Source organism: Cervus elaphus, chromosome 7 (genome assembly GCF_910594005.1).
Source record: "Cervus elaphus chromosome 7, mCerEla1.1, whole genome shotgun sequence".
In the NCBI taxonomy this organism is placed as follows: domain Eukaryota; kingdom Metazoa; phylum Chordata; class Mammalia; order Artiodactyla; family Cervidae; genus Cervus; species Cervus elaphus.
The window spans coordinates 7,844,094-7,871,110 of NC_057821.1; the positions used below are offsets into that span (position 1 = coordinate 7,844,094).

At 40.3% G+C, this 27,017-nt stretch overlaps 1 protein-coding gene across 4 annotated transcripts in view; it reads right to left on the reverse strand.

Annotated features, from left to right (window-relative positions):
- The window catches only part of LOC122696903 (muscular LMNA interacting protein), a 286,820-nt gene that overhangs the window by 184,472 nt on the left and 75,331 nt on the right, over positions 1 to 27,017 (reverse strand). The window contains exon 1 of one of the 4 annotated variants that reach the window (XM_043907064.1): positions 2,741 to 2,811. The exons of the other annotated variants lie outside the window; for them this stretch is intronic. Coding sequence (XP_043762999.1) covers positions 2,741 to 2,788 — 48 coding nt within the window. The 5' untranslated portion in view covers positions 2,789 to 2,811. Of the gene's footprint in view, positions 1 to 2,740; positions 2,812 to 27,017 lie in introns of those variants that run through there. 4 annotated transcript variants of the gene reach the window in all.

Below are 27,017 nucleotides of genomic sequence, written 5' to 3' on the forward strand. Positions count from 1 at the left end.
AAAATGTTAAATAATTGGTGAATCTAGGTGAACATTATTTGATGTTCATTGTACTTTTCTTGGAGTTTTTCTGCAGCTTTGACATTTTTAAAATAAAAAAGTAAAAAGTTTGAAAAGAATATATCTATTAAATATTTTTAGTTATAATTATGTATACCTCAGTTTTAAAAAATCAAAAATATCAGCTATCAATGTGCTATAATGAATCCTTTGTTAGCCTGAAGCAAAAATACAATTGAACTGTCACTACTTTCTTATTTAGAATGCACAGAGAGTTATTTGGCAATAGATGCTAATCATACTGGCTTATTTAAACTGATTTGTTATGACAAGATGTCCTAGGAAAGAACAGGGGTGGGGGAATCTGAACTTTGCAAAAGAATAAAATTTACAGTTAAAAATAGAAGACAGTACACTGTAGGGGGACAGGGGTAGCAAGGAGGGCAGGTTGGAGGCACTAATTTTGCACAGACAAGGAAGTATGAGTTTGGGACCAAGGCAATAGCTGTGGAAGAAGTGAAAACTGCAGAGACTCTATATTTTCAGAGTAGATCAATGAGGAGACTGATGAACTGAACGTGGGGTATGAGAGAAAGAGAGGAGTCAATGGTTGCTCCAAAGTTTTGGACCTGGATAAGAAAGTAAATGTGAACAGATGCTTACGGGAGGATGAACACTGGTAGGCAACGCTGTACGCAATGACTTCTTCACAGGAAGAGAGGATGGAGGGCTTCTGAGATGAAGGTTCCATTTCTTGATCTGGGAGAAGCTTATAAGGTGACATCACTACAGATGCTATGGACATTAAAAGAATAATAAGGGAACACTGTGTATGAGTGTATGACCACAAAATTATCAACTTTGGGTGATTATAATGTGTCTATATAGGTTCATCTGTTACAATGAACGCATCACTCGGTGGGAGATGTTAGAAATAGGAGAGGTTATGGGTGTGTGAAGGCAGAGGGTATGTGGGAATCTCTGTACCTGCCCCTCAATTTTCCTGTGAGCCTTAAATTGTTCTAAAAAATAAAGTCTTAATAATTTTCAAAAATGGTTAAATAACATCTCACAAGGTCATAACGCCAAGTAAATGGTAAACCTGGAACTCAAATCCAGGTCTCTCTGATGCCATGGCAGTGTGATCTTAACCAACCTACAGTGCTTGCAGAGATGTAACTTGTAACACAGCCAGTTGGAAATGAAGAGACTGGACTCAAGAGAAAGGAGTAGGCTGGAGACGTGCTCTCAGTGAACCCCGCCATGCCCTTCGGTTACCCACTGAAGGAGCTAGCATCTGGAGACTGGGATTTACTGAAGGTGAAAAGTCTCCCACAGATGCAATTCCTGGAGAAAAGCCATCTACAGGATGAGCACAATGGATTTGAAATCAGACCTATCCATGTTATTAGATCTTCCAAGAAGTATGCACTTGTTGCAGAATCTGAACACATTTCTATAGTAATTTGACATCATCTCAAAGAACCTTCAAGTCGTGACATATATAACTTTCAGACAGAAAATAAATGAAGCCAAGGCAAAATTTTATAGAAATTCACAACAGCTGAATTTCTGGAATAAAAACTTAGTATTCAACTGCTCCCTTGACTCTGAGATAAAAAGGCCTTTACAATAGTCAGGATATATTGGGAACAGTTACAGCTGTGCAACCCTGGGGGAACAAGCTTAAAAGGCAATCAAAACACACTAATCTTCCCAATTTGAGAAATTCTAGAAGAAGAAAAATGCCTGAAATTGCAAGACAAAGACCACCTTCTATCCTTATTAACCAAAATAAAAAAGGTCCCTCACTATTTCACTTGCACACACATCCACCTGCTAGAAGGCACAGGAAAACAATCAAATCACCCTGGAATGCATTCACGGTGGATTAGATAAATCCTTTTCTCTCTGTCCTATTTCACTGGCACCTAGGTAATGTGACCCTGACTGCATGAGCAATGCCTCGCAAATAAAAGCTGCAGGAACATTCAGTACCCATTCAGTACTCCATCCTCCCAGGCCTGATATGCCCAACACCCAGTGTAATTATATACAGCACCATAAACTGCAGTGCTATCCCCAGCTACTCCTGTGGATAAATCTCAGTTTCAAAGGACACTATTGGAGAGAAAAACAGAATGAAACTTCGTAAGTGGAGCGCAAAGTGTCAACTGAAGAGCCCAGGAATGCTTGAATGCCAGGCTAGGAAAGAGAGGATGGTGGGATAGGGAAAGAGGGGGAGAAAGAGAGAAATAGCAGGGAAGTTCAAAGAACGGCCAGGTGGGGAAGTGAGAACTGTGGCTTTTGATTTTTGCTCTCTTAATGCATAGCTAAGAATACCTTAAGGAGTTAGAATTGCATTTTGAAATACATTTCAATACATTTCAAATGTATTTCAGTACATTTCAAAACACTTCAGAGTTTAGTTACATCTTAAATAAAAAATAATTCCTTAAACTCATGATGCTCCCTCCAACCCACAGTTTACTCAAATGATTTGTTACATAAAGTTACAGCAAAATCAACTTTTCCTGGAGTAATTCTAAGTTGAGCATGCATCAGTCCACAGCAACTTGAACATCTGTCACCTGCTACATTATAAACAGTCACATCAAGTGCAACATACTACGGTGATATGAAAGAAGAAACACAAAGACAGGACAGGGCATTGTCGATGTCGAAATCATGACACAGTAACAATAATAAGGAATTTCACCAGTAACGCCAGAGAACTCACAGAACATTCGAGTCCAAAGTACCAGCTGCCCACAGAGCCTGGTGCCATGCGTCAAACTGGCAGAGGGCGAGAAAGCAATGGTTGTAATGACAAGGTCAGGGTCAGCCGACAGACCCTAATTGGCAAACACTTGCCGGCGTCAGCTGCTGATATTGATGAGCCGCAAAGATGACAAAGCATTGCACAATCATGCCCTCCTTCCTCCCGCCTCCCCAACAACTCTGGACCAGAAATAGAAATGCATCTGTTATTCCAATCACATCTGAATATATTAACCTATCTCAACCTTAGTGTCATTCTAAGAGAAATTCTTTGTCTGGAAATGGAGGGAAGCCCTATTTTAAAGGTTATGAAAAGGCCCTAATTTGTTTTGGTTGCAAATGTGTTGTTTAGTCACTAAGCCATGTCCTTCTCTTTTATGACCCCATGGACTATAGCTTGCCAGGCTCCTCTCTCCATGGGATTTCCCAGACAAGAACATTGGAGTGGGTTTAAATTTCCTTCTCCAGGAGATATTCCTGACCCAGGGATCAAATCCGCATCTCCTGTACTGCAGGCAAATTCTTTACCACTGAGCCTCCAGGGCTTCCCGCGTATGTATATACACATATGTTCATATGTACATGTGTATATTATATGTATGTATCAAATAACTAAGGCTGATAGAAACTCCTCAAATTGAAAGCCTTAAGTACAGCCTCAAATTTACAATAACATCCATATTAAATTGACACTCTCAAGTCAACTCAAGCAATTTTTCTAGGTATCATCTATGTGCCAGGGACCAAGGAAATAAAAATGAAAAAGTCTGTTTTTGCTCTCACTTGAATTCATAGCCTTACAAGAAAGTGAAAGTCACTCAGTCATGTCTAACTCTTTGCGACCCCATGAACTATACAGTCCATGGAATTCTCCAAGCCAGAATACTGGAGCAGGTACCCATTCCCTTCTCCAGGGGATCTTCCCAACCCAGGGATCGAATCCAGGTCTCCCACATTGCAGATACATTCTTTACCAGCTGAGCCTTATGAGAGAAAGAGGCAAACAGAAAATATTGCACAATGAGGTCACCACTATGTTAATTCATCAACGGGAGAAATGCTCTGCATATTCAGAGTTGGGGAGAAGACACTGGCAGTACATAAAATTTTTTTAAAAGGATTTAGAAGTTAAATATATATTTTAAGGGCTCCATATAAAGCAGCCTTTAAGAACTGGAATAATTAGCAAATTACATAAGGAGAAAATTCACAGAATGAGCAACACAAATGACAAAAACAAAACAGGAAAAGATATGCAATCTGCCTCGTAATCAGGAAAGTGCAAATGAAACTCATAATGAAATGTCATTTCCTCTCCAACCAAATTGGCAATCCTAGATGCTGCCAGGATGCAGAGGAACAGGTAATGTCACACACAGCTAAAGGCAGAGTAAGGCCACCTTAGAAGGCAGTTTGGCAACATCTCAGAACAGGAGACTGTGGGTAAATGCTGTGACCAGCAACAGGTGCATAGTCTAGAGAAACTCCTGCATCCAGCCCAAGAAATCATGTACCTGAATGTTGTATTGATGCTCTCCATTAGAGGAAAATGAGAGTCTAAAAGCCCATAAACTTAAGAATAGATAATTAAGTGTGATGAATTTATCCACTGAAAGAGTACAAAACAATAAAATTAATTCCCGAGAATTAGATCAACATGCAATATCCTAAAAATGGAATATCTTGAAAACAAGCAAATTATAAGAAAATAACTTCCATGACATGATTTGTGTGGTATTCAAATAAAACATAAACCGGCTACATATAACAGTATAGATTACAGATGGTATTAGTATAAAATGTTCATGAAAATCATAAACACTAAACCCAGGACAGTAAACTAACCTGAGAAAAATAAGATAGAAAGAGGGAGATAAGAAGTTTCCTTTAATGTTTGAAGGTCATTATTTCTCTTTGTTATGGATCGGAACTACTGTAAGATACTAACAATAAGCTCCAAAAATGAAACAAAAGCAGAGGTAAACAAGCAATTTGTTCTGCCTCAAGATAAATGACAGTGAAATTAGAGTGAATAAAATGATAATGAGTCATTGGTGGTAGTGGTGGTGGTTTAGTCACTAAGTCGTGTCCAACTCTTGCAACCCCATGGACTGTAGCCTGCCAGGCTCCTCTGTCCATGGGATTCTCCAGGCATTCAGTTCAGTTCAGTCGCTCAGTCATGTCCGACTCTTTGCGACCCCATGAACCGCAGCACGCCAGGCCTCCCTGTCCATCACCAACTCCCAGAGTCCACCCAAACCCATGTCCATTGAGTCGGTGATGCCATCCAACCATCTCATCCTCTGTCGTCCCCTTCTCCTCCTGCCCCCAATCCCTCCCAGCATCAGGGTCTTTTCCAATGAGTCAGTTCTTCCCATCAAGTGGCCAAAGTATTGGAGTTTCAGCTTCAGCATCAGTCCTTTCAATGAACACCCAGGACTGATCTCCTTCAGGATGGACTGGTTGGATCTCCTTGCAGTCCAAGAGGCTCTCAAGAGTCTTCTCCAACACCACAGTTCAAAAGCATCAACTCTTCTGCGCTCAGCTTTCTTTATAATCCAACTCTCACATCCATACATGACCACTGGAAAAACCATAGCCTTGACTAGACAGACCTTGGTTGGCAAAGTAATGTCTCTGCTTTTTAATATGCCATCTAGGTTCATCATAACTTTCCTTCCAAGGAGTAAGCGTCTTTTAATTTCATGGCTGCAATCACCATCTGCAGTGATTTTGGAGCCCAGAAAAATAAAGTCAGCCACTACTTCCACTGTTTCTCCATCTATTTCCCATGAAGTGATGGGACCATGTGCCATGATCTTAGTTTTCTGAATGTTGAGCTTTAAGCCAACTTTTTCACTCTCCTCTTTCACTTTCATCAAGAGGCTCTTTAGTTCTTTTTCACTTTCTGCCATAAGGGTGGTGTCATCTGCATATCTGAGGTTATTGATATTTCTCCCGGCAATCTTGATTCCAGCTTGTGCTTCCTCCAGCCCAGAGTTTCTCATGATGTACTCTGCATATAAGTTAAATAAGTAGGGTGACAATATACAGCCTTGATGTACCTCTTTTCTTATTTGGAACCAGTCTGTTGTTCCATGTCCAGTTCTAACTGTTGCTTCTTGACCTGCATACAGGTTTCTCAAAAGGCAGATAAGGTGGTCTGGTATTCCCATCTCTTTCAGAATTTTCCACATTTTATTGTGATCCACACAAATACAGGCATTACCTGGCATCAAAAAAAGAAAATCTGCCATGGAGAAGTCAGAATGTACTAAAAATTTTTGAGAAAAATATTTTGATCCCAACACTGATTTCGAGGGTCTGCTGCTTTCTGCTCATTGATTGCAACTGAGACTAGACACAGTCGCTATGATCAAATACTCTGTGTAATCTGCACAAGCACTAAAGGTGCCCTTTTTCATTTCCTCCAGTGGAAACTCAGAAGTGTCTTATGACTATGAAGGCAGCACCTCCCCAGGATCCTGCTCCTCTTGAAAATCAAAGTGCTCAGAGGGATTGGGTAGAGAAGGAGGTGGGAGGGGGGATCGGGATGGGGAATACATGTAAATCCATGGCTGATTCATGTCAATGTATGACAAAACCCACTACAATATTGTAAAGTAATTAGCCTCCAACTAATAAAAATAAATGAAAAAAAAATTACCCTCAAGAAGAGGGTACTGAATAAACAGGAAAAAAAAAAGAAAATCAAAGTGCTTGACAGCAACTCACTTTCGGGGCAAAATCTTTTTGTGATACTGAACAGTGCTGGGTCCCACTGTTAGGGATAGGCTGAAAGGAAGAGAGAAACTGCATCTGCCTATTGATACCTCCATGCAGCAGTTCAGCAGTGCAGTAAACAAATACTTATAAAGCACCTACTGTGTTCCCGCCACTGTCCTGAGCAAATGGAGGGAGGTGAATTACACATGATCTATTCCTTGCAGGAAGATCTGAGAGGGACTCGTAAATAAATAAGAGCACAGAAGAGGGATTCATTAGTGCCAGAGGAGACCAGGGGAGGTGGGGAGATAGGTCTGAACAATAAAATAAAATAAAAACAGCCCTTTGCAGAAGTTTTGAAGGGCACTTCAGGCAGAATCCCAAAGTCATGAATCTTAGAGCTGGAATAGAGTTCATTTAAAACAAGGTCTGTGAGGTCAGGGTGAGGAAGACTGGGGGAAAGAGGGCATAAAAGGAGGTGAAATAAATGTTCTTTCACCAAGCCTGGTGATGAAATCTCATGCAGGAATAATTGGTGGCCCTCAGGTAAAAGAGAAAGTGTACAGTACTTTCAAAGTTTCTTCTGGCTCTTTGGATAGATGTATATCTATCTATCTATATTTTTCTCAGACAAAAATTTATGTATCCATCTATAGGATAAAGAGGTCAGAAATACAATCTACCTACTTATGGCCAATTAATCTTTGCCAAAAGAAGCAAGAATATACAATGGAGAAAAGACAGACTCTTCAAAAAGTGGTGCTGGGGAAACTGGAGAGGTACATGTAAATGAATGAAATTAGAACATTCATTCAAACCATATGCAAAAATAAATTCAAAATGGATTAAAGACCTAAATGTAAGATACTCTAAAACTCCTGGAAGGAAATATAGGCAGAGCATACTGACATAAATCACAGTCATATTTTTTGGATCAATCTCCTAAAACTAAGGAAATAAAAGCAAAAATAATCAAATGGGACCTAATTAAACTTAAAAGCTTTTCCACAGCAAAGAAAACCATCAACAAAATGAAAAGAAAACATACTTAATGGGAGAAGATATTTGCAAATGATATGACCAAGAAGGTCTCAATATACAACATATACACATCACTCATACAACTCAACATTAAATTGAAAAATGGGCAAAAGAACTGAACAGCAATTTCTCCAAAGAGGAAACGCAGATGGTCAACAGGCACATGAAAAAGTACTCAGCATCACTAATCATTAGGGAAATGCAGATTAAAAGCACACAGAGATATCACCACACTCATAAGAATGGTTATCCTCAAGAAGAACACAAATAAGAAAGTTAGCAAAAATGTGGAGAAAAGGGGAACCTCATACACTGTTCATGGAAATGTAAATCGGTGTAGCCACTGTGGAAATCAGTATGGCAGTGTCTCAAAAACTAAGAATAAAACTATCATGAGACCCAGCGATTTCACCCCTGGGTATATATCAAAAAAAAAGAAAGAAAGAAACTAATTTGAAAAGATTCATGCACCTCAATGTTCATAAGCAGCATTATTTACAATTGCTATTTACAATTAAAATAATTGTACAATTATTTACAATGGAAGCAACCTAAACATCCATCAACAGATGGATGGATAAAGATGCAGCATACATACTACTCAGCCATAAAAAAAAGAATGAAATTTTGACATTTGCAGCCATGTGGATGGACTCGCAGAACAGTATGCTAAGTGAAATGTCAGAGCAAAACAAATACTGTATGATATGAGTAACATGTGGAATCTAACAAACACAACAAACTAATGAAATAAAAAGGAAGCAGAATCAGATTCACAGATACAGAGAACAAACTAGCGGTTACCAGTGGAGAGTGGGAAAGGGGAAGGGGCAATATGGGGGGAAAGGGGGTTATTAGATATACTAAACCATGTTTGTGAAGCTTTTGATAACTATAAAGCACTAGAGAATTTAAAGAATCTTTCATTCAATTTAAAACCTTTTTAAATTAAAACAAAAGTTTCTGCTGGTTCTCTTAATAGTTGGTAACTTTTTTCTCAAAGATTTATTTTTATATATGCATATATATATATAGCTGTAGAGATGATAGATAAATATGCGCTGAGTTGCTCAATTGTGTCAAACTCTCTGCGGCCTCATGGACTGTAGCCTGCCAGGCTCCTCTGGACTGTGGGATTCTCCAGGCAAGAATACTGGAGTGGGCTGCCATGTCATTCCCTATTCCAGGAGATCTTCCGGACCCAGGAACTGAATCCACGTCTTTTGTGTCTCCCGCATCAGCAGGCAGATTCTTTACCACTAGTGCCACCTGGTTGAAAATATATGTAAATTTCAAAGTATAACTTTTATGTAAGAAAGCCTAAGAGCCCTAGGAAAGGCCAGGGAGGGGAGAAGGTGAAACAAGTCATCTGCAGTGTGTTCTGCATGATAAAGTCATGAGCACTGGGGAGGGTTAGAGTCTTGAGCAGGTAAGAGAAGCAAAGGCACTGGGGAAGGGATGTGGGGCTCTAGAATGTGGAGAGGAGGAGCCCAGGAGAAGTCTTGGGGAAAGGGTACCGTATCCAATTAGGCGTTACAACTTGGCAGGTCGCTGGAAATCAAGTGAAAAAATCCCATAGCTGGTGATGGAAGACAAGCTTCCAAGAACAGGATACTCAGTACCCAGTGTCAAGTACTTCCCGTCCTGTGCTGTGTTGTAAATTCACCCCCACTGGCTTTCTAAGCTTCAGTAAAAGTCGACTCCATACAACAGTGTTGTGCTGGTGGCATTTGAAGGAATGCAGTAAGAGGGGCAACATCTAATGAAACAACATAGAAAGCGGAAGAGTGACAACCAGAGGGATGGTTGAGGATCCATCAGAGATGGAAGGGAGAGCAGGAGGTTATAGGAACTGAGATTACATGATCTTGGTGAAACTTTTAAAATACTCATTTCCCATAAAATGGGGTAAGGAGAACCAAGGCAGCTTATTTGGAAATTAATGGTAAAGATGACAATTCAGAGCTGAAGTGCTTTCAAATATTCAAGACATCATAGTTGCTGTCATATGCATATTATACACACACACACACACATCTGAAAGACTAGATTGATAGTACAAATAACAAATGCTGGAGAGGGTGTGGAGAAATAGAAACCCTTCTGCACTGTTGGTGGGAATGTAAACTGGTGCAGCTGCTGTGGAAAACATTATGGAGGTTCCTTGAAAAAACTAAAAATAGAATAACCATATGATCCACAATCCTACTCCTGGGCATATGTCCAGACAAAATTATAATTCAAAAAGATACATGGAACTCTATATTCATAGCAGTGCTATGCACAATAGCCAAGACATGAAAACAATCTAAACGTCCATCAGCAGATGAATGGACAAAGAAGATGTGGAACTTATATACAATGGAACACTACTCTGCCATGAAGAAGAACAAAAGTAATGCCATTTGCAGCAACATGATGCAACTAGAGATGATCATACTAAGTGAAATAAGTCAGAAAGAGAAAGACAAATACCATAAAATATTACTTACATGTGGAATCTAAATCATGATACAAATGAACCTAAACATGAAACAGGAACAGACTCATGCACATAGAGAACAGACTTGTGGGAGGGATGGACTGGGAATCTGAGATTAGCAAATGCAAACTGGATATTTAGGATGGATAAACAATAAGATACTACTGTACAGCACAGGGAAGTTTATTCAATATCCTGTAATAAACCATATTGGAGAAGAATTTCAAAATACTATATATAACTAGATCACTTTTCTATACACCAGAGAGTAACACAACATTGACAATCAACTCTATTTCAATTAAATTTTTTTTTACAAATTGCCTAGTAGAAGCATTTACATTTTTCAACTTTTAGTAGTACCAATATAAAACATGGTAGATGGCAGAAACTTCACTTACTAGAACACGATTCGGTATACAGTTAAATTTGAATTTAGATAAACACCAAATAAGCTTTTAATATAATTATGTACCAACAAATATTTAGAATGAGTAATGTTTTAGTATCAATGTGTTCCAAATAGTTTGTTCAACATACTGAAACTAAAAATGTACCTGTCACTTATCTGAAATCCATGTCTATTTGCTAATGTGACAACACTAGTTCCATCTTTTGTGCCAAGGCTCAAACAAGAGCTAGACATCTCCTTTTGTCTACTAATTATCTGTGTGGTATTTTATGAGCACAATTTTTAGGGAGAAAATAGGGGAAATTGATTACAAGGCTATTTTCAAGCATTATTAATCTAATCTGTGAAGCCTGAAGCAGTAGGTGTCTCAAAGGCTTTGATACAACAAAGAGCCCCCTGCTTGTCAGGAGCAGTAAATGGAACCAGTTGAAATATTTCTGCCAAAATGACAGTAGGTCAGGTGGTCACACAACCTATTCAGAGTCATTATTCCATTTTTCTGTTAGATTGCTGAGTGAAAATGAGAACAACCTGGACCAGGATTGCAGAAAACTGTTAATTTTGACCTGAATGTAAAGCTATTTTCTCATTAATGAAAAAAATGGTTCACAATCCTCAGTAACAGTTGAAATAATCTAACTACATGTCTGGCAAGAAAACATATGTCCTGAGTCATATATTTGGAAGATAAATGCTCTTGACTGAGCTTTATTCATCTGTTTTTAAAGCATTTACTTGCTTGCAGACTTTATAAATGCTCTGCTGAGGTCAGCTGGTGCTCTAAGCTGATGCTGCTCTGGGTCCCATTTTTTTTTATTAGTCCATAAACAGAATGCATTTGCATTTTCCTAACATTAATAAGACAGTCTCTGACGGCTATAGTATTATTCACTCAGTCATATCCAACTCTTTGTGACCCCATGGACTGTAGCCCGCCAGGCTGCTCTATCCATGGAATTCTCCAGGCAAGAACACTGGAGTGGGTTGCCAGGCCATCCTCCAGGGGATCTTCCCAACCCAGGGAGCGAAAGCAGGTCTCCCACATTGCAGGCAGATTCCTTACCGTCTGAGCCACCAGGGAAGCCTGATTGCTCTAGAGGGTGCGGTTTTTTAAACGTCCTGCCAACTTTAATTTTTTAAGGAAAAGTAGAGTTTGGTATGCTTTTTAAGCAAGACCATGTTGAATAATTATTTTGAATATTGAACATATTAATATAGTCTACTTTTTATAGGTTCACCAGAGGTCTAAACCAGAGGTCTGCAACTAAGGTCTGAAGAACAATGTGGCTTGCCACCTAGGCTGGAAAAGGAACTTTTATTGGAATACCACCACACTCAATGTTTATTTATGCACTGTTTTTTGCTACAACCACAGGGTTGAGTAGTTACAGCCTTTAAAGCCTAAAATATTGACTCTCTGGCCTTTACACAAAAGATTTGCCAACCTCTGGTCTAAATAAACATTTGCTACCAGGCAAGGGGACCAATCACTCACCTAGAGCTGACTTGGCAGCTTTGATGAGTCAGGCCTTGCACAGTGAAGAGACAAAGTCCAAAACACTGTCAACTTGGACAAGTCTCCTCAGGCAAGAACAACAAAAGCAAAATACACAAATGGGACTGCATCAAACCAAACACACAGTGAAGGAAACCATCAACAGAAAAGGCAACTGGATGGGAGAAGATATTTTCAAATGATATATCCAACAAGAAGTTGATACAAAAATATGTAAAGAACTTATATAACTAATATCAGAAAAGCAAATTGTTTAAAATGAGCAAAGGAGCTGAATAAGCATTTCTGCAAAGAAAATATACAGATGGCCAAAAAGAAAAGGTATTCATCATCACTAATCATCAGGAAAATGCAAATCAAAACCGCCATGAGAAGCTACCTTATCACATGTCAGATGGGCTACTGTCAAAATAGAACCACCATGATATGATCCAGCAATTACATTCATGGGTATTTATCCAAAGGAAACTGAAACACAGATTTGAAAAACACTATTAGAGTTCCAAAACACTGATTCAAAAACTTTGTTGCAGCACTACTTACAACAGCCAAGATATGGAAGCAATCTAAGTGTCTATCAACAAACAAACAGATTAAGAAGATGTAGTATGCACACAGAAACACACATATGATGGAATATTACTCAGCCATAAAAGAAGAAGAAGCAAAAAATCTTGCTATTTGAGGTAACAGGGATGGACCTGGAGAGTGTTATGCTAACTAAAATAAGTCAGACAGAGAAAAGCAAATACAGCATGATTTCACTTATATGTGGGATCTAAACAAACAAACAGAACAAAACAGAAGCACGCATAGACACAAAGAACAAATCGGTCATTGCCAGGAAGCAGGGGTTATGGGGGCATGGATGAAATGGGTGAAGACCACTAAGAGGTACAAAAGTTCAGCTATCAAGTAATTCAAGAGTAAAGAAAGTACACAGGGGGAATATAGTCAACAATACTGTGTGGTGACAGACAAGAGCAGTCTTATTGTACTGATTATTTTTAGGAAATGCATAAAAACAGCAAATCATTATGTTGTACACCTGAAACTGATAAAATGCTGCATGTTAATTATAACTCAAAAACAAATAATATAAATAAACATATGGAAAAACAAAAAGAAATAAATTGTGGTGGTGATCACACAGGTATGTATGTAGTGCACTAAAAACCACTGAATTATACACTTGATATGAATGAATTGTACGGTGTGTGAACTTCATCTCAATAAAGCTTTATACACACACATACAAACACACACTACCTGCAAAGGGGCGGCCTCCTCACTCAGCCTAATACAAAAACCATTTTCAGTGGGTCATTCACCTCCATCTTTCACTCCTGGCAGACCCAGGAGTTAGTTATCTAGTTGCTATAAGAATCAAGTTCAATTCAGTTTGATGTCTTTCTCCTTTTATCTTTTTGAAACTAAAAAAAAATAATTTAAAGTTGCCTCTGGGCACATCACACCCTCACTGCCCATCAGAAAATACTAGCCAAAATCAATCTTAGAAACACTACCAACCAGTCTTCATCATCAGCTGATAACTTTCATTTGGGGAATATAGGAGACACATACTTTTCACGCAGGGCTGTTTTAGATGAAACTGTTGTATTCAGGCTTTAATCTTGGTGATGCCTCCAGCACACTATGCAAAATTTATTCTCTGACGCTTGGGAAAAGCCACAGGGACCATCTACTGGGTTTCTCTCTGTTTCCAGCAAACATTGGCCGAAGACACGCCTCATTGCAGAAAATAAGTGCCTTACATTGCATTTCTTCTCATGACATTCTACCGGCAGTGCCCTAGAGATGCTCTCCTCCAGAAAGATGGTCCAGGAGCCTTTCCAAATTTGTTCTGGCAAAGCCCAGAGACATCAACCAGGGGTGGACTGGGAAGAGGAAAAGTGTCCACACTTGCTTCTGACCGCACAGTCAGCCCATGATTTTTAGTTAGATTTACAGTTATTGGGAGCGTGAGTGGTGGCTTTGGGAAGACCAATGGAAATTATTCTGAGGAGCCTTAGGTTTTCCACCCTAATCCACCCAATGCAACCATTCATCCCAAGCTCAGGAGAGCAGGAGAGGACAGGTGACTGCAGACAGGTAAGTGGTTCCCCAGGGAGGAGTCAGAAATGTATCATCTGAAGCTCACCAAACAGGAGGCTTTAGTAGACTAAATACCTGTGAAGTCATTCACTTTATTATTGAAACATTCTTAACTGGGATACAAATGATAGTTTCATTCTATGAAACATCTGTCACCCACTAAATATAAGGTAAAATGCTACTGTAATGATGAAATATTCAAACCCACTCTTCCAACTGTAGTGAAATTCAAGTCATGGATTGGCTTTGTGGACTGACGCTTGGAGGTATCACCTGGCAGACTCTAGAGATGTACCTGAAAGGCAGCAGACCTGGTGCTGGGCTCTGAGTTATTGGGAAAACTGCTTTAGTGGCCTGGGAGATCAGGAGGCCCTCAGGAATGAAAGAGGAAGGAGCTCTTTGTGAGACATCTCTGAAGTGATATCTTAACTTGCCTCCTGACTGTGGACTCGTATCAGGTAGTTCAGTTGCTCAGTCATGTCCGATCCTTTGCAATCCCATGGACTGCTTCCTTGTCTATCACCAACTCCTGGAGCCCACCCAAACCCATGTCCATCGAGTCAGTGATGTCATCCAACCATCTCATCCTCTGTTGTCCCCTCCTCCTCCTGCCTTCAGTCTTTCCCAGCATCAGTGTCTTTTCCAATAAGTCAGTTCTTTGCATCAGGAGGCCAAAGTACTGGAGTTTCAGCTTCAGTATTAGTCCTTCCAATGAATATTCAGGACTCATTTCCTTTAGGATGGACTGATTGGATCTCCTTGCAGTTCAAGGGACTCTCAAGAGTCTTCTCCAACACCACAGTTCAAAAGCATCAATTCTTCGGCATTCAGCTTTCTTTATAGTCCACCCATATCAGTAGTGGTCAAAAAAGAAAAACACTTGCCCCTTTCACTTTTTAAAATATATCAAGTCTGGAAGCACCATGGAATCTTTCAATAGTTACTAACAAAAAATCACTAATATTTATCAGATAAACAGTATATGGTAGAGATTTCAACACTTACCAGACAAGATAGAAATCTTATTTATAATAATGACATACTTAACAGTCACCTGAAAGAATCTGATCATAAACAGCAAGGTCCCGCTGCACAGCATGGGGAGCTGTAATGAACCATGTGCCCGTGCACGTAGTCGCTCAGTCGTGTCTGACCCTTGGCGACCCCGTGGACTGCAGCCCGCCAGGCTCCTCTGTCCATGGGCATTCTCCAGGCAAAACACTGGAGTGGGTTGCCACGCCCTCCTCCAGGGCATCTTCCCAACCCAGGGATGGAACCCAGGTCTCCCGCACTGCAGGCAGACTCTTTACCGTCTGAGCCACCAGGGAAGCGTGATAAACCACAGTGAAGAAGGATGTACTGATACACATATATATGTATAGCTGAGTCACTTTGCCGTACAGCAGAAATTAGCACAACACTGCCAGTCAACTATACCTCAATATAAATAAATAAATATTTGATCCAACTGGTAAAAGATCTGATGTTGCTCTTAAAATTCAACAAACCAATCACAAATCTATCTCCACCCAGTAGACAAGAGCAAGGACAAATAAGCATAAATCACCTTGAATAAAAATTCAGTAAGAGATACATAGGCATCTCTCTGATTATGATTCAGGGACTTAGGAAAATTTTTTTGTCAAATGAAAATAGCAGCTGTGCTTTTGCAAATAAAGAAGCCAGAAAATTTGAAATTTATGAGCAAATTAATGCATTTCTGTCTACAATAATAATTGCCATGTATTAGCTGCTCTCCGTGTACCAGGTGTTTTCCATGCAGTGTTTCTCATTTCTCAGAGCCTGAAGGGCCCTGTGATTTTATAGACAAGGAAGCTGAACACTTGCCTCAAGTAGCCGGACTAACAAACGACACGCTGAGGCTTGGCTGTGCTGCTCTGGTTCCCCAGCAGGTGGAAGTTTCTGGTTCTAAGACAGGAGCAAAGAGACACACCCATCCATTCGCATAAATTAGGGCAACCCCAGGCTTCTTTCAGTTAGGGACAAACCTCAACCCAGCATATAAAAACTATTCATCTTTCAGGATGACAACTGAACTAAGGGACTTCCACTGTGATCAACAGCTGTTTGTTTTTGAAAGTGAGATCATGAAAGCTAACAGGACAGCAGTGTGACTTTAGGCCCCGCTGTACCGCACAGGGAACTATAGTCAGCATCCTCTGATAAACCGTGATGGAAAAGAACATTAAACAGGACGCATGTATGCATGACGGAATCACTACTCTGTACAGCAGAAATTAGCACAGCATGGCCAATCAACTAGACTTCAATTTTTTTTTTTTAATGGGCTTTAATTTCCCTTTTCAGGGAATTCCCTGGCAGTCCAGTGCTTAAAACTCCACACTTCCACTGCAGAGGGCACAGATTCTATCCTTGGTCAGGGAACTAAGATCCTGAATGCCGAGAGGCCAAAAAAAAAAAGAGATTTCTGTTTTCCTCCAGAAAAAAAAAAAATCAGTCCCAGGCCATTCACCTCCCAGAGTCAGTCTACAGTCCTGCCATGATTAGTGACAGAAGTCTCCTATCCCCATTCAATTCACAGGTCTGCGAAGTGCCAGCAGTTTCCAGAGTGAAGCATTCGGTTCACTATAAAATCAATTACCTTATCCCATCTATAGCAGCAGTACATTCTGGCAGCTGTTTATCTATAGTGCCTTGAAAAAAATAACTATAAGATAATGAACTTGGTGGAATTTCTACTTTAAAACTCTTGGAAAAGATGACTTAAGAAAGTATGGCTCAAAAGAAAAAGAAATGACTGAAGGAGAAATTAAAGACAAAGTAAGCTTAATCTGGTTAAACACACATTTTTGTGTGAATTCATGAATGCTAGCCTATTTATGCCCAACTTATAAAAAATTTTATTATAAATTATGGAGTTAATATGTGACAGCAAACCTGAAAATGGGCAATGAAATGTAAGTTTTAAGCGAGCCTGGGTGCACCTCTATTTAGCTGTGCTTATGCCAGCAGAGTCCCTTGGACTGCAAGGAGATCCAATCAGTCCATCCTGAAGGAGATCAGTCCTGGGTGTTCATTGGAAGGACTGATGCTGAAGCTGAAACTCCAATACTTTGGCCACCTCATGCGAAGAGTTGACTCATTGGAAAAGACCCTGATGCTGGGAGGGATTGGGGGCAGGAGGAGAAAGGGACAATAGAGGATGAGATGGCTGGATGGCATCACTGACTCGATGGGCAGGGGTTTGAGTAAACTCCGGGAGTTTGTGATGGACAGGGAGGCCTGGCATGCTGTGATTCATGGGGTCGCAAAGAGTCAGACATGACTAGCGACTGAACTGAACTGAACTGATGCCAGCAGAATTTAAAATTCACTACCATGAAACTTAGGGTTTCAAACTATTTTAGGAATATAGAGAGATCAATAATAATTGTAGACCTGTGACCTGTCCTCAAGACTAGTGGTTCTCAAAGTGTGCAGCAAGGAATCACTTGGGAATCTGTTAGAAATGCAAATTCTCAGGCCCTACCCCAGATGTGCTAAATCAGGAACTCTGGAGATAGGACTGAGCAATCTATGTTTTAGCAATCTATGTTTTAGGAAATTCTAAAGTTTGTGAACCACTATTCTAAGGCCCATGAACTCAGTGTCCTCATGTGCAAGAATTGACTAAACATATATTTGGACTGCAAGGAGATCAAACCAGTCCATCCTAAAGGAAATCAGTCCTGAATATTCACTGGAAGGACAGATACTGAAGTTGAAACTCCAAGACTTTGGCCACCTGATGCGAAGAACTGACTCACTGGGAAAGACCCTGATACAGGACAACATTGAAGGCAGGAGGAGAAGGGGACGACAGAGGATGAGATGGTTGGATGGCACACCAACTCGATGGACATGAGTTTGAACAAGCTCTGGAATCTGGTGATGGACAGGGAAGCCTGGCGTGCTGTAGTCCATGGATCTGGATTGCAAAGAGTCAGACACGACTGAGCGACTGAACTGACTGACTGATATCCTGAGGGCTAACCAAAGGAAAAGTGAACCACAGTAATCCTCAGTTTATAGAAATGAAAACTTTACCTGCAAACTATTTTGGTTTTCTATGAGAACATAGCAAAATGAACTAAAATGCTCAGCCCAACCCACAAAACCAATTTAACTTCTAAAATTAGAACTCTCATACTAAAAATGCAATTTAATAGGCATTGTAACAGAATGTCCTTCCAGAAGTAACTATGGAAAACTGAAAGCTGATACATGAGAGAGGTCAAGGAAGGAAAAAAGGTTCTCCCAACCCCTCTCCCCCAGGGCTCCCACCCCCACTTCTGTGCCAACTCCAATGGAAGAGAAGGACAGAGTTTGAAAATGGGGCAGAGGCTGAGTTCCCCCCCAGAAGGCAGTGAGTGATGACTACTGCATTGGACTTGTGACAACATGTGGCAAGGCAGAGGGATGAATGGCAAAAATCTCCAGAGATTTCAAGGCTACTAGTCCCCTAGAAGCTGAAAAAAAGTCAACAGCAGCTCCTGAGGCAAAAGAAAAAGGAATGCTTAGAAAGAGTCTATTTGCCTCCAAGAGCTGTTTGTTACCAGGCATTTGAAAGCAGAAACAATGAAATCAATCACTAGATACACTTACACAGACCAGTCACAGAAGAGAGGAGAGCTAGAGTACTTCTGAAGACAGATTCAGACAAGACTTTGTTCTTGCTCCACATAAAACTCCGCAAAAGCTATCACAGAGGTATCTCAATGTAAATCACAGGATGCTTCAAGCAACAGAATGCTGGGAAACTCTGAAACCTGATTACTAACCAATGGACACCACCATCAGCAGTGCATGTCTCACTTGGCATGTCTAGGAGCCAGAATTAGTTTCATGCTGAAGCAGAAAAGACAGATGCCTAAATCATGGGATTTGAAGTTCAACATGCAGGTCTGTCTACCCCCAAATTACAACATACAGCTCAAGAGGTCAGATTTTTTTTAACTTATACCCATATTAATGTTATCTACAAAGAAGTTATTAAAATCTTTCTTAAGTGTTTCTGCCATTCCTCAAAAGATCTTTGAAATCTCTCTCAGGGTTAACTTAAAAACTAATTTAAGAAATATGGTTTCACTGTCTTAAATTTACACCCTTTTTCTTTTAATCCTAAACAGTTTATCTCATCATGACTTTTGACTTTTTCTTAAAATCTGCTATTGAAGGATAATGATTTATCATGGACTCAGAAGATTAGGACTCTCTATGAAGAAAACTAAGCTTCCCCGGGAGACTTCTGATATTATAAATAGTTTGCAAATGTTTTTATAGCCTACAGAAGAGACAACTTTGAAAGAGAATGCATCCATGCATATTTGATTTTGTCTTGTTTGTTAAAACATATACCACTATTACAGGGAAGTATACACTCCCATAAAAGAGGACCATACAGTACTTGAAATTCCATTATTTTTTGCAAACCAGTTCTCTCTCCCTGAAGGTCTTATTTTAAAATGCAACACCTAGAAAAGAAGTAATGCATTGTCACCTATGATTTATAGAAGTGGAATATATTATATTTTGTTTGCATTAATCCTTAATTGAAATTTAATATTTTCTTCAATTATGAATATAATCAATCAATGTAGAATTAGCACTATAACTTTAATTCCTAAAGAAATCATCAATAATTTTATATCACATTACAAAATAACATTGCAGATATAGCAAAATATCACTGATTACCACTTGAAGTTATAAGAGTTATTAGACCTATCTCCAAATCTTGCTATTTAATGAATGAAGCACATATTACTACATCACAATTTTTTAAAAATATTCTGATGCCTGTATTTCAATATAAGTTGTTTCCTTTGTTGCATGTATTTTATAGCATGCATGTAAAACTCACATGCTAAGAAGGGAGCCGTCAGCTTCCGAGACTGAAAAGAGGTGGCCCAGAAAGCATTATATATTATTATATATAATAATATATATTATATATATAATATATTAATATTATAAATTATATATATAATGAGCTCATTTATTATATATTTTTTAAATTAAATTGTATGTTTAATTTAATTTATGTTAGTTTCTGCTATATGGCCAAGTGACTCAGTTATACATATCCGTACATTCTTTTTCATATTCTTTTCCATTACAGTTTATCCCAGGGCACTGAATCTAGTTCCCTGTGCGGTACAGCAGGACATCATTGTCCATTCATTCTAAATATACTACTCAGTTCAGTTCAGTCACTCAGTCGTGTCCAACTCTTTGCGACCCCATGGACGGCAGCACGCCAGGCCTCCCTGTCCATCACCAACTCCCAGAGCTTACTCAAACTCATGTCCATTGACATGATATTACCTGCTAATCCCAAATTCCCAAATCATCCCTCCACAACTCTCCCTCTCTCTTGGCAACCACTCTTACGTCTCTTTTCTGAGACTATTCTCTTTTTGACCAGGGCAGCAAATACCATAATAGCTGTTGGAAAAAGTTCCTCAAGGTTAGAAGGCAAAATTTCATGTGTAATAAACTCGGCACACCTTGTCTTTTCTAGAAACAAAACCAGGAACACAGTCCTCTTAAAGTCACGGTAATGACTCAAGCTGTCAGCTTGGAAATCATGAGTTGGATGCACCTACTCAGCTTCCCAGCTGGCTCAGTGGTAAAGAATCTGCCTGGCTAATGCAGAGACATAGATTGGATCCCTGGATCTGGAAAACACCCTGCAGAAGAAGATGGCAACCCACTCTAGTATTCTTGCCTGGGAAATGCCATGGATAGAGGAGCCTGGCGGGCCACTGTCCATGGGGTCTCTAAAGTCAGACATTACTTAGCAACTGAGCATGCCTGCACTCTTCCTCTATAACCAAAACATCAGCAGAGAATCTCTGGGTAATGCGGTCCAGTGTAACAGTTTACCATTATGCAGGATGTCAACCATGGAGGAGGCAGGGAAAGAAAGAATGAAAAATCTGACATTATATCAAGCGGAGCTAGTCCCAGCAGGATACTAAGTAGCTGAGAAAACTGAAGGAGAAATAACAAAGCGGTGAATGAGTCAGGTCGCTTAGTCAGGAGATGAGCTGCAGTCGCCGTGCGTGGGCGTCACAAATGGTCCATTCCTTAACGCTGAACACTAAAAAGTAAAAGCCATCATTTCATGTCGTTTACCTCTGAAGGGAGCAGAGAGACAGAGAACTAGAGCAAAATGAGTAACTATAGAGGACACACCGGCACAAGATGAAGAAAGCTAGGCAGAGGCGGAAAAAAAGCTTGTTGAATAAGTCAACTCTGAACTTGACCACTTCATATTCTGCCACTATTTTTTCACAAGCTTCCAAAGAACCTTACTGGGGAAACACTAGGTTGTGGTGGTTGCTGTTGTTTAGTTGCTAACTCGTGTCTGGTTCTTTTTTTTTTTCTATTTCAATATTTTTTTTTCCCCATTTATTTTTATTAGTTGGAGGCTAATTACTTTACAATACTGTAGTGGTGTCTGGTTCTTTAGAGACTCCATGGACCTCAGCCTGCCAGGCTCCTCTGTCCGTGATATTCTCTAGGCAAGAATACTGGAGTGGGCTGCCATTTCCTTCTCCAGGGGATCTTCCCAACCCAGGGATCGACCCCATGTCTCCTGCATTGGCAGGCGGGTCTTTAACCACTAAGCAAGAAATATGATATAGTTTAATCTCAAGTTGTGATGTAGTCCATTATGTTTGAAATAAAAGTACAGTTGACTTGAGTCTTTTTTAAAGACATTTTCTAAAATTTTTGAGTATTTTAAATAATTTTGGGATAGAGAGCATTATTTTCATCATCACACAATTGTTAAGGTCTCTACCTGAATGTTTATGTAAATATATCTGTACTATTTGCTATCTGTAAACATCCCAACAAGAAAGATTAGATCACTTAATTGAGAAGTAAAGGTTAATATTCATTGAATAATGTTGAAATTGTCTCAAGAAGAAACAAATATATCTCCTCTTTCTAATAAGCAAATAAAGTGGTAGAAGAGTATAAGTAAAGTGAAAGAAATTGTGACCTCTGGGCTCAGACCTGGAGACACAAGGAGAAGTCTTAGGACGCTTGGAAGACAATGAACGTGAAGTGACCTATCAAATGTGCTTGTGTGTTAATCAGGGCAATGAAAACGCCTGGGCTAACACACATCACTGACATCTGTAGGTGATGGCAGGAATGTAGAGGACACTGGTCACACGGCCTCTTCCCTCTGCTGTTTCCTCACCTCCAGTCACATCTTCCCCCTTCACTACTCTGGGAGTTGACATGGTCCATCCCCCTGACAATGGACTAGGAGGCGCACACCTGACTCCACTTAACCCCGGTTTTCAATCTCGGCTTTGACATGCGAGTCAATAAAATATTGTTTTGACCTAAACTATATAAAAGTTTGATTTGTATCACTTATCCAGTTCTAATGAAAATCATGAAGATAGTTAACGTTTCATGGCTTCCTGGGTTTTCTCAGTCTCTGCCTACAATGTTCAAGGTATAGGCTGTGTGCAGAACAGCTTTTAACTTTGTGACTTGAATATTAAAAGCATAGAACTCACTGTGGGCAATTAGCCTTCTAACCTAAAAGAATCTCAAAATGCTGATGGCTTGTTTAGAAGAGAACAGTAAAACTTAGTTTGAACTTGGAAAAAGTGATCCAACCTAATTCTAGAGAATGAATTGAAACGAGCTGATGATTTTAAAGGAGGACAGATTTTGAAATCCCGAAGATGGTGGAGGAGCAGGTGGACATGGAGTACATCTCTCTCCATGGATACATCAGGAATGTACCTTCAGACACAGAAATACACACAGAACACCAGCTGAGCATGGACAGAAGCACCTGCCCAGTGGAAAAGAATATATAGAACCACGCAAAACTCTGTAGGACAAAGGAAGTGGGGGAAAAACAGGAGTGTTACTGGGTCTGGAACTGCCCTCAGTGGGTGAGGGAACTGAAGCAGGTGTCCGATCCCCACAGAGGGGCCATTATCTGAGTCAGTAAGTGTTGGTCGCTCAGTCATGCCCGACTCTTGGCCACCCCATGGACTGCAGCCCACCAGGCTCCTCTCTCCATGAGATTTTCCAGGCAAGGATACTGGAGTGGGTTGCCATTTCCTTCTCCAGGGGATCTTCCCAACCCAGCGATCGAACCCAGGTCTCCTGCACTGCTGGCAGATTCTTTACGGACTGAGCTACAAGGGAAGTCTGTGGCAGCCAAAATGGAATGAGCATCAGACAGTCCTTTCCGCAGCCATACATACCCCAGACAGGAACTCTGGTCTTCTGGAAGGCGCAGGCTAGGAGCTGGAGTTTGGGGATTGTGGAGCAATCCCAGGGTGTGGGCTGCTGCTCACTGCGGAGAGACTTATGGAGGGGACGTGAGGGAGGAGACTGTGGTGGGAAATGCCTGTGGAGGAAAGCCAGGCAGCCATGGAAGCAAGGTGATACTGCTGAGTCACGCGTAGCGGGTGGAGCCATCACCACAGCCTCTCTCTCCCCACACGCCAGCACCAGCAGCTGAACAATAAGGATGCTGGCCCATCAAACGCCTGACACACTCCCGGGCCGCCCCTATAAGTGCTGGCCGCGCCGATCAGCAGAGGAGGACCCCACCCGGGGTGCCCCTCTATGTGCCTGAGGCGCGGAGCAACAGAGAAGGACCCCAGGCAAGGGAGCCCTCTAAGTGCCTGAATGGACGGAGCTATGGAGAAGGACAGGCCAAAGAGGCCCTCTGATTGCCAGCTACAAGAGGCTTGAAAAAAGACTCTGATGGGGCCGTAACTCCTGCGGCGGAGGCAGTCCGTGTCCCTGCACACTTGGTGCCGCCAGGGTCCCCACAAGCCAAGCAGCTGCGCCACCTACACGCTCAACTCTCACTGGGGCAGAGCTCCCACAGGCAAAAAAAAAGTCTTGCATCTACACGCACAGGGTCGTGTCTGATTCTTTGCGACCCTGTAGATCGTGGCTGTCAGGGAGGAGGATTCTTCAGGCAAGAATACTGGAGCGTATTGGCCAATACTGATTCCCATGCCCTTCTAGAACACTATATTTCCTGCTGCCCTCGCCGCCAACCTCCATGAACCCCTGCAACCCAAGCAGCTGCACCACCTCCATACCTGGCCCTCACAGGGGCAAACCCAAGTCCTCCAGGGCAGCCTCAGGAGCAAACCCCAGTGGACGACCCACATGCAAAGAATCGTCTGGAAATAAACCCACAACTGAAACCCAGGGGCATTATGGCTAAGGAAGAAGCCCCAAAACCTTCCCACCACGTATATTAGCTGCAGATTAAATCCACACGCTCACCTAGGCAGACTCTGTGTCTATGGAATAGATAAAAAGACACTGAGAGCTCCCAAAAAGAAAACGCACTATTCCTGATAGCTGAGGACATTGGAGGCAAAAACGCAGAGGAGTAGGACCAGATTAGAATCTGAGCAGCCCCCACGGCAGGCCCAGAGACCAGCCCAGTGTTGGAGGGCGTCCTAGGGAGGTGAGGTGGACTGTGACTCCCAGCGGGTGAAAGGACTCTCACAGCAGTGACTCAAGAAAAACATTTATTATTCTTATGTTTTGACTTGTTCTGTAGATTCTTTTGGATTTTTTTTTTCCCTTTCCCACCCCTCTGCTGTAGTTGTCAATTTTATTGGTACTATGGAACCTAATTAAGCTTTTGAGCCTTTTTTTTCTCAGTCACATTTTTCGTCATTGCCATAAATCTCGGCCTCTACACTGGGCTTTTGCAGTTCTGTGGAGTTTTCCTTTTTCTTTTTCTTTTCTCTTTCTTTAATTTTTTAAACCTATTATTATTTTTTATACATTTCTTCCTTGATTTGCTTTTTCTACTATTCTTTTCCCCTTGCAGCTAATCTTTAATGTATATAAATCTTCTTTATCTACCTCTATTTAACTTTGCATATCTATTGTTTCTTTTCTTTTCTTTCTTTCCTTTCCTCTCAACATATTTGTTAGTTTTACTTTCATTGCTTTATTCCTCAGGTGGCACCTTGCTTTAGATTGTTTTCCAATTTGTGCTTTAGTTAACTTTGTTCTTAACTGATAGGTATAATTTTGGTTTCCTTTGTTCGCCAGATAGATCTATTGTACTTTATTTTTGTTGGACTATTTTGATTTTGCTTATGGGTGTATATGTATATGTGTATATTCAGTCACACTTTTTATTGTTGTTATAAACCTCTGCCTCTATGTTGGGCTTTTTCAGTTCTATGGAGTTTACCTTTTTTTTCCTCTTTCTTTAATTTTAATTTCTTAATCCTATTATGATTTTTTTCTACATTTATTCCTTTGTTTGCCTTTCCTACTGTTCTTTTCCCCTTACAGTTAATCTTTAATGTATATAAATCTTCTTCATCTACCTCTATTTAACGTTGCATAACCTTTCTTTCTTTTCTTTCCTCTCAACATATTTGTTAGTTTTGTTTTCATTGTTTTATTCCCCACTTGGCACCTTGCTTTAGTTTTGTTTTTTTTTTTTTTTTTTTTCCCTGTTTGTGCTTTAGTTAGTTTTGTTCTTAACTGGTAAATATAACTTTTTATTTCCTTTGTTCACTGGGTCAATGTACTGTACTTTATTTTTGTTGGACTATCTTGACTTTGCTTATGGGTGTATATGTATATGTGTATATTCCAATATTTTGATTATTATTTGCCTGATTTTGTAACTGCCATTTGGGGTTTATCTGTGGTTTCTCATTTTTGAATATTTGTTTTAATCTCACTTAATGCCATAACAAACCACTTGTGGGATCTTCATTCCTGACCAGAGATCAAGCCCTGAGCCTTTGGAGTGGGAGCACTGACTCCAAGACCCTAGACTACCAGAGAACTAACCCTAGGGGGTATCAAATAGTGAGAACTCACACAAAGGAAACCACTGGATACAAGACCCAGTATCACCCAACCACCAGTAGCAGCCTGTGCAGGACGCCTCATCCAAACAACAAACAAGACAAAAATACAAACCCATCATCAGCAGGCAGGATTACCACCTCACTCAGCCTTGCCCATCAGAGGAAAAACAAACAAACAAACAACGACAAAAAACTCAGCACAAATCTCACCTTATATGAAGCTTACACAAACCACTGGACCAACCTTGGGAGGGCAAAAACCAAAAGGAATTAAGAATTCAACCTTGAAGCCTGGGATAAGATGACCTCAAACACAATAAGTTAAAAACAAATAATGAAAAGGCAGAGAAATACTACACAAATGAAGGAACAGATTAGGAATGCAGAAGGCCAAATAAATGAAGAGGAAATAGGCAGACTACCTGAAAAAGAATTCAGAATAATGATAGTATAGATGATCAAAAATCTTGAAAACAAAATGGAGAAAATGCAAAAATCAATTAACAAAGACCTAGAAGAATTAAAGAATAAATATACAGAGGCAAACAACACAATTACCGAAATTAAAAATACTCTAGAAGGGATCAATAGCAGAATATCTGAAGCAGAAGAATGAATCAGTGAGCTGGAAGATAAAATGGTGGAAATAACTTCTGAAGAACAGAATAAAGTAAAAAGAATAGTCTCAGAGACCTCTGGGATAATATCAAATGCACTAACATTCAAATTATAGGGGTCCCAGAGAAAGAGGAGGAAAAGAAAGAGAGATTCTTTTTTTTTGTTTTTCTTTCGAAGAGATTATAGTGGAAAACTTCCCCAACATGGAAAAGGAAATAGTCAATCAAGTCCAAGGGGTGCAAAGAGTCCCAAACCAGATAAACCCAAGGAAAAACACAGCAAGACACATACTAATCAAACTAACAAAGACTACACACAAAGAAAGAACATTAAAAGCAGCAAGGGAGAAGCAACAAGTAACATACAAGGGCAACACCATACACTTAACAGCTGATCTTTCAGCAGAAGCTGTGCAGGCCAGAAGGGAATGGCAGGATATATTCA